This window comes from Lepidochelys olivacea, assembly GCF_965140295.1.
Source record: "Lepidochelys olivacea isolate rLepOli2 genome assembly, chromosome: 8".
Classification (NCBI taxonomy): domain Eukaryota; kingdom Metazoa; phylum Chordata; order Testudines; family Cheloniidae; genus Lepidochelys; species Lepidochelys olivacea.
The window spans coordinates 98,063,699-98,072,748 of NC_140418.1; the positions used below are offsets into that span (position 1 = coordinate 98,063,699).

The 9,050-nt window shown below is 39.4% G+C and overlaps 1 protein-coding gene across 4 annotated transcripts in view; it reads left to right on the forward strand.

Annotated features, from left to right (window-relative positions):
* Positions 1 to 9,050, forward strand: part of RAB3B (RAB3B, member RAS oncogene family) — a 128,335-nt gene that overhangs the window by 113,455 nt on the left and 5,830 nt on the right. For all 4 annotated transcript variants that reach the window (XM_084637621.1, XM_084637622.1, XM_084637624.1 and 1 more), the window contains one exon: positions 3,956 to 4,080. In XM_084637621.1, coding sequence (XP_084493747.1) covers positions 3,956 to 4,080 — 125 coding nt within the window. The remainder of the gene's footprint in view (positions 1 to 3,955; positions 4,081 to 9,050) is intronic.

Below are 9,050 nucleotides of genomic sequence, written 5' to 3' on the forward strand. Positions count from 1 at the left end.
TTAAGCCAACCAAAGTCCCCGTGTAGACAGTGCTAAGTCAACTGAAGGATTCTTCCGTCGACCTAGCCGCTGCCTGTCAGGGAGGTGGATTACCTTTGCCGCCAGGAGAACACCTCTCATCGGCTTAGGTAGCGTCTACACTTGAAATGCTACAGTGGTGCAGCACCAGAACCGCATCCGTCCTGCTGCAGTGTTTAGAGTGCAGACAAGCCCTAAGAGGTTTTGCAAAACATAGTTAGTCAGCAGGTGGGCACAAGGCTTTAAACTCCCTTCCTCCCCTTATTGTTAACTATGTTTCCTGTAACTGATGCGTTGAATGCCCCCGGGGCAAACTTGTACTACTACAAATAATAATAAAGTCCTACGTTTATATACTGCCTTTCCTCCCAAAAGCACCTTACAAACAAAACTCATATAGGGAATAAAAGACACTGGACTCACTTCACCCCACCATTCAAATGCAGCCATTTCTGGGGTGAAAAAAAGCAATCGACTAACATCACTCAGCAACTCTACACAACAATTTAGGTCAAGAAGTGAAAAACTGACACAGCAAGGCATTGTTTTTGGTCAGCAGAATGCAATTACCCAAAGTGAAATCAAATCAAGATTCTGTGATTAGCACTCCTGCTTATAAGGAGTTAAAATAAATGATTTTCCTTTTCCTCACTGCTTTGAGATCACAGCAAGGGATTGGCAGCAGTTGATCTACTCAACCAGTCAAACAATAGGTGGGGTTGGAATAGGGCTGCTTGCTTCACAAACATATCTGCCCCTGCTTATCACTGTATGGGTCAGGTTTCCCTTTTGTGACATTTACAAGTCAGTGCCTGCAAAAGAGAAAAACTAGACAAAGATGTACACTGAAAAAAAGAGGATTAGGTTCATTGTGGTTATGTCTCACAGATATCTTTTTGCTAGCTCAAACATCTTCATTTGTCTGCACACAAATTAAAATGCCAGTCAGTTTGATTTTTTTCTTGATACTGTTACTTGGAAGGAAAAACAAGAAATGCATGGGGGTGCAAAAATATAGGCAACTCCATAACATATCTCCTCCCAACTTCCATTTCCTTACTAGCAAATAAATACTGGAATAAAACTCAACAGGTCCACTGCATTATCAGGACTATGCGCTGAGTGCAAATGATGAAATCATTATTGCTACAGTATTTGTTTTATTAATAATACACTCTGAGGTTCTTGAATTAGAATAATTATAGACATGCAAAGCACTTTATACTCCTAAGTAAACCAATGTAATGGATATAAATAGGGATCCGTTAATCCAATACTGAAGTGCAGTTACCACTGGGATGGAATATGGCAGCTGTTTAAAAGCTCAGAGCAACATTACACAGTCGAGTCGCATCTTACGCGGGGGTTAAGTTCTAAAGTCAGTGCGTAAAGTGAAAATTGCATGTAGTCAAAATTACCCTTGAAAATCCCTTAAATTGCCCATAAAGTACAGTAGACTGTACATGGTTCTGTATACTGTACAACTCTGTACAGTAACATGTATAAATGTACAATGTATTCAGTAATGTACAGTATCTAATAAAGAGTACATATGCAAAATATAATTTTACAGTACTGTATTTTTAATTACAGCAGGGGAAATTACCGGGGGTCGTCAGGGCTTGATGTCAATCCAGGAGACGGAGGTGACGGAGAGCGAGTCATAGACCAAGTGGTTGGCTCTGGTTCAGTTCGAGAAGTTGATTGCGTAGGCTCATCTGCTGCTGGTTGTTTTTCCTTGAAAAACATGGTGATCGGCAACTGTCGCTGTTGTCTCTTGAGCTGCTCAAACATTTCTTGATACGGTCTCAAATCGTCCATAATACTACGTGTGATTTTGAGGCTTCGTTCCATAGAGGGATCGTATTCAGAAATTAAATCATTCAAGTGTTTCGCTGCTTGGAACACTTCAGCAAATTTATGAAGATTCCAACTTGCTGGCTCTTCCTGTTCATCATCATCTTTGTCTTCTGTAGACGATTTTATCAGTTCCTCTAACTCTTCGTTAGTCAGTGTTTCTCTATGGCTCTCAGTTAATTCTTCAATTTCTTCCTCAAGGATGTCGACGAAGCTATCACCACCCACTTGCCTGGTCACCTGAACAATGCGTTTCACTTCTTTGTCAATGGTCGGGAAACCCTTAAAATCATTCACACATTCTTTCCATAGGTTTTGCCAACATGCATTGACTGTTTAAGGCTTGATTGCATCCATTGCCTGTTTAATATAAGTGATGCAATCAGCAATGTTGAAGGACTTCCAACACTCCATCACATTAAGATTGGGATCAGCATCCATAGTGCTACGTATCCGTGAGAACGTAAGCCTCATGGACGTGGCCTTGAAACAGCGACTCACGACTGGTTTGAGAGGTTGGAGGATGGAGGTGGTATTTGTGAGTGGGGAAAGACAACTTCAACGTCGTTATACACAAACCGGAGTGCCTCAAGGTGGCCAGGAGCATTGTCTACTATCAGCAACACTTTAAAGTCAAGTCCTTTCTCTTCGAGGTACTGCTTGACCTCCGGAACGAAACACTTGTGGAACCAATCCAGAAATGATGCTGCCGTCACCCAAGCCTTTTTATTTGATTGCCAGAACACGGGCAGGAGATTTTTGTTCTTGCCTTTTAGGGCACGGGGATTTGCAACCCTGTAGAGCAAGCTCGGCTTTATTAAATGCCCAGCCGCATTGCCACAAAACAACACAGTCACACGGTCTTTAGCTGCTGGAGATTACATTGTATGTCCTCTATCTTAGATACAGCAATTTTCTAAGAATGCTCCTGAAAAGGTTGTGGATCCTGTAACAGAATATTATAAGGGTTGAAAATATTGCCTATCTTCATACTATCAGCCAGATGCAAGAACAGGGCACTCAGGAAATTCCAGGAAGTCTCTCCCAAGGCACTGCATCGATAGCAGTATCCCCTTCTGCTAGACTGTCAGCCTGGGCGTCCTTTTAACGATTAATCATCTGATGAAAAATATGTTGCAGGTAGGAATTAGCTGTACAAACGCAGACTACACCAAGAAAAGAGTTAAAACAACCTGCAATATAATAAGAGAGTAAAAGATCATATTAGTAAAGAGCAAACGTAAATCAGGGTGTTAATTTCACGTTGCAGGCTAGGAAATGTCAGCCTGAAAATACATCATGCTGTATAATTTTTGCATTTTGAAAAATCTGCCTCTACTCAAAGAAGGGCCTTTGTTTAGACTAATTTCCTCATCGACAAATCAAATGTGCTGTTTATTTATTTAAGGCAATTTGCACAATAAAATGAACCCCTGCTTCACAGATACTCATGGACAATGTAATTGACATTTCTGTGGGAGAGGAGAGCAGACTGTTTACAATTAACTAAAATTATCAAGAGTGAATCAGCATTGGAGGTTCTTTGTGAATCAGAAGCTGAAGGAATCAAGCCCCATGTTGTTAAAGGGAGAGCAATGTAAGCAAACTAAATAGAAATAAAAACTTGGGTAGAATTCTGGCTCTCTTTTGGCAAATGGGTGAAAAATGTTGTTAATGTTGTTATGCTGGGGTTGGGTGAAACTTTGCTGAAGCTGTTGGGTGTACCAGATGCCCTTCATTCACAATAAATGTATGAAGTAATTATGCTCCTTTATGGAATAGACAGCTGAAACAACAAGAGCCACCACTCAAAACATTTAAAAATGTGAAACTTTATTGGTACATTAACTTTGTATACAAAGTATTGGGATAATAAAATAGAATCTACCATAATTCATATACTTTAAAATGTTGCATTGCTGCCTTATATATGTTTGGTAATTTAACTTTTAATCTACAGCTGATCTACAATTGGAATTGGGTTTAATGTTTATAAGTATTTATTTTCATTATAAATTAACATATAACATTCTTTGGCACTAGTGACAATACAGTATCGATTTTCTCTGTCCTGCTGTAGGGCCACTCAGATCAAGACCTATTCCTGGGATAATGCTCAAGTCATTGTGGTTGGAAACAAGTGTGACATGGAGGATGAAAGAATCATTCCTCTGGAAAAGGGTAAACATCTGGCTGATCAGTTAGGTACGTGGTAAAGTTTCTCTTCTTTTCTCTTTATAATGTGTTCCTTTTTACTTGTATATTAAAAAAAAAAAATCTTCCAGCAGTAATAATGTCAGTGCTGCAAAGATGATAATGGTTTAGTGAAATATTACATACTACTCTGCTGAGTACTACAGTGCCATTTTCAGAATTTAAAGTTGCTTTTACACCAGGATTTTTTTTTTTTTTTTTTTTGCAATTTATCAGAGATTATAAATTGTTCTTTAGAGTGGAGCAAAAAAATCGAGCAGTTACTGTGACTCAAGAACTCCTTAATGCCAGCTAGCAAGGGGGATACAGGAGTGTCCTGGTTCTCGTATGTACCTTAATGTTCACCAAAGAAGCTAATGTGAAGACTTAAATGAAAGCCAGGGTCACACTGGTCATTAATATTGTAGTGAATTGTATGTACAGCTACTATATAAGGAATTATGTGTTTATACTATATACTGAAAATACGTTTTAAAGTCTGTATCAAGGCAGGGTTGACAAAAAGGCTTTCTCTCAGACAAGAAATGTTTATTCATCTGTTTAGAGTTGTAAATTAAGCATTGGAAGCTAACACAATGGATACCCATTTACGTACAAAGTCAACAGAGATATGTCAAGTCAACAAGGAAGAACACACAGGAAAACAAACAAGGTGGGAGGAGGGGAAACGGTTATATTGTCTCTGAGGTCAGACAATGAACTTTGGGGATAGAAGTAGAAGGCAAAAATGCCCCTCCCCCCCCCCAATCCTGCACCCAGGAAGTAAACGTGCGATGCGTTTAGATTCATGAAAATGGGATCACAACCAGCCTTGGTTGCAGAGGCCTTTGGGGGGATGAGGTAAACTTCTTTAGACAGCTGGTAAGCCTGTTAAGTTTAGTCCCTAGAAAATGAATTATGATTTTGTTTTATATCTAACCTTTTGTGTCCATTATCCTTACTCGCTATCTCTTGAATCTTTTATAATAATCTTATCTTTGCTTTTGCTGTAAGTATATCTAAGTGCTGTGATATTAAGCAAGGTTCTGATCCTGAGCTGAATCGTACAAGCTGGTGTGTACACTGTTCCCTTGGGGACAGCAGACATGGTATTTCTGAGAGTGTTCAGTGGATAAGGGGCTGGACGCTACAGAGAGACGCTGCAAAGGGGCTCTGGGACTGGGATGCACCTATTGTTAACCTGCAAGGCAAAATGAGGGCAAGCATGGCCCAGAGGAGAGTGGTTGACTGGCTAACTGGCTGGTGGTGTCAGAGAGCTGCCACCCAGCTAACCACAAGCAAGTCTCCCTCATGCTGGAGGCAGAGGGTAACAAGGTGATTCACCGTCCTGGGTACCCCGAGAACCATCACTGTTACTTACTGGTCTTCTTGCCCATGTATAGAAGTAACATCACCTGATTGCTAGAAAAAAGGGACCAGTTTCTTCTGGAAGAAGTAGAGATTGGAATAAATATCTTAGAATGAACACCAGAATGTAGGATATGCATCCCAATTTCTCATCTATTTAGCATTGTTTCCTATATCTCTACTTAAGACAAGGAACGTATTATAGAAAGTTTCAGAGTAAATGCTACAAGGCATTATGGGTAAAATATACAAGAGGCAGTTACACGAAGGCTCCAATTCTGCAGAGTAATGTGTGTGCTTAACTTGAAGCATGTGCGTAGTCCTACTGAATTCAGTGGAACTACTTACATGATTAAAATTAAGCATGTGTGCAAATCTTTGAAGAATCAGGTCTTATGTGTGGTGATTTAACTACATCACCATTGTCTCATTAGGATTTCTACTGATCTGATAAATCTTGTTAAAATTGACTTCAATTAATGCTGTTTCCCAGAGACCCTTGTAGAAGGGGTTACTGTAAATATTTATTTAGGTTTGCAGGAAAGAGAAGGTTCTTTGGGCACTTACGGGAATTGTCATAACCCCAGTTTTATTAAAATCTACTGTACTCAATTCTCAAATCTGTAATGTTGGGTTCTATTATTATTTGGAGGGATAGTATTGTATTGTTAAAAGCAGGGGGCTGGAGCCCAATTGCATATCTAGCTCTATCCCTGGTTCAATGTGTGGCCTTGAGGAAGTCACCAGTTGTGGACAAACCTCAGTTTACTGGTATTATTTATAATTTGCATTGTGGTAGGGCCTAGGAGCCCCAGTCCTGGAGCGGGAGCCCATTGTACTAGGCACTGTACAAACACAGAGCCCTACCTCAAACAGCATACAATAATTACATTACTCATATGAACAAAACTAAGCATGGATATAATATCTCCAGGATAAGGGCCTTGGACTGTGGCCTTGGACTGTAAACTCTTTGGGAGAGGGACCGTATCTTAAATATGCTTGAACTGTACTTAGCACAATCAAGATTGGAGCCTTCGGGTTCTACCATAATGAAAATAATAGCTGCCTTTTCCTATAATTATAATTACTTTTTAGTAGTAGTCTATTATTAGGGCTTCTGAATTTCACATTGGTATAATACCCCCAATACAAAAAGAATGATATTGGTATTTATCCAATAAACACCAGAAAAACTCTGGAAATAGTTACTTGCATCTAAGGGCTTGTCTACACAGGGCTGTGATATGGACTACAAGGGTGTGATTTCTAAAGCGCGCTAATATGTTGCACATTAATTGGTCCACGTAGACCCTGCTGGTGCTCACTAATGGGTCCCTAGTGCACTTTAATATAGTGGTGTATGAAACAGCTCTACATTAAAGCACACTAGGGAACATTACAAAGAGATTACTCATTACAGTATATACTAATATAATGAATAATATATTTACTATACTTTAACTCATTACAGTTTAATAAAAGAGAGAGCCCTGAAATCCCCTGATTGTGGACATCTACATAAAACTCAAAAATTGCTAAAAATAAACACTGAAAAACAGAAGCCCTATTAAGTATGGTACTAATGAAATAAACAAACCCATGTTTAGTTTGCAAAAGATGTAATGGGTCCTTTTCTCACACAAGCACCCAGTATGCACCTGAGAATATAAACATTTGCAAAACAGATACCTAACTTGCATTCACAACTGCATGTTTTACATAGTTTGCATGGGTGCGTGCATATTTTTCAAGAGAAATTTAACTTTCAGTGATTGAAAATTTGGACCCTAATGCCTAAGCGTATTACAACCAAACGTGAAGTTCTGTTTGAGCTACTATCCCATCTTCTGTTTTTTTTCTAAGATGTTCATTTGTTTGTTTTCATTACCAAAAAATTCCTTATATCTTGAGTCTAAATCCTTATGTCTGAGATATTTCAAAGGGCGTCTTGTCTGCATGCATACATACACACTGCATGTTGTCTCCATAACAACTGATTACATCAGTACAAAACTACTTTAATGAAGAATCCACACTTGCACCTCTTGACCTATCCCTGACCTTGTCAAAGGCATCAAGAAGAAATATATCCCCACTGGTAGAAGAAAGTAAAAGCTAATTATGTTTCTGGAAGCTCCTGGCACTTCCACTCTGCTCAAGCCTCATAATGTATGAAACATTGTCTATTTTAAACTATTTCAGATTTTATCAGGCAGCTTTTCTAAGTGATGATGTGGCATTATCTACAATGTTATCTGAAATTAATTTATGAGGGGAAAGAAGTTTGATTAATTGGTTATTGCCTGCTTAAACTGTTAGCTTTCATATTAATGCCTTCATGTAAAGGTTATGCCTATGCATGTTTCTCTAACCATTTATAGGAGCAATAAAATAATCTGAGATGATGTTCTTGGTCAATGTCTGCTGGAGGTGAGGAGTCTGCATTGATTAACTTAATCAAGTTATCAATTGGAGGCTCATCTTGCATCCTTGGCACTACTTTTGACTTCAGTCATGAACAGGAATTTTGATATTTAATATTTTTAGGACAATAATTATTGATCCTACAATAGGAATATATTAAGGTTATAAACTTCCGTGCATCAAGACATGCCTGAAGTTAGGCCAAAAATTCCCTTGTGGGTGAGTTATGCCATAGGTGGTTCCCTGAACCTTCCTCTGTATGCATCCATTCCTGACCACTGTCAAAAACTGAATACTGGTCCAGAGGTAATGGATCTGGTCCATTACAGCAGTGCCTATTTAGTAATAAGCAGAATTTCTATTAATATTTTCCCTCAACATCTGTGACGAAAACATTTGAATTGGTCTGGATGAAATATATCAAACTGCAGACTCCTGGGCTGATTTCAACCCCAAACCGGGTGTGTATAATATGTATATGCATATTCCCCCATCATAGAAGTACCAAGTGTTATTGTTATGCTTATAAGAAGCACGCGGGATCTTTTTCAGGGGAAAAGGCAAAACGCCGTGTTTATTGAAGATACAACAGTTAGCATATGCATTCAATTACACACACACTCTCCTCTCCCTCCCTCCTGCCACAGTCCGGATCAATCTAGCGGCCAGCTAGGTTGATCACGGGTAAGTAGGAGCTGGGTTCTGTCGGTCGTGACACGATGCTCCGAAGAAGTCTTTGCAGGACGAACCCAAAGTTTCATGGCAAGGCCCCCTGTTTATATAGTGATTTTCCTTCATTGGGACCAATGAGTTTTGCACCGTCATGCTGTAATCAATTGTTGTTTGACGAGTGTTTGTTTTCTTAAATTGTCCTTCTCATTCTTTATCTTGTTCTTTCATTAAGTCTCCCAGGGAGTTACCCCATGCTGGTTTTGATCACAGCTATCTTGTCCCCATTGATAGGTGCCTGTCTCATCTTTAGAGTCGTCAACCTGTCCTCCTCTGACATCTCAATAGGGGCTTGTTGCAATCGTCTGGTGCCCTTACGTCTGTCCTTGGTTTCTCCCTAGAACATCCAGTTCGGTGATGCCTCCACACTTATCTCTTAACACACACATTCCTCATTCACACGCAACACAGAATTGATTTACACGGAGCATTTGAACAGGAACATCAAATTGCAATGC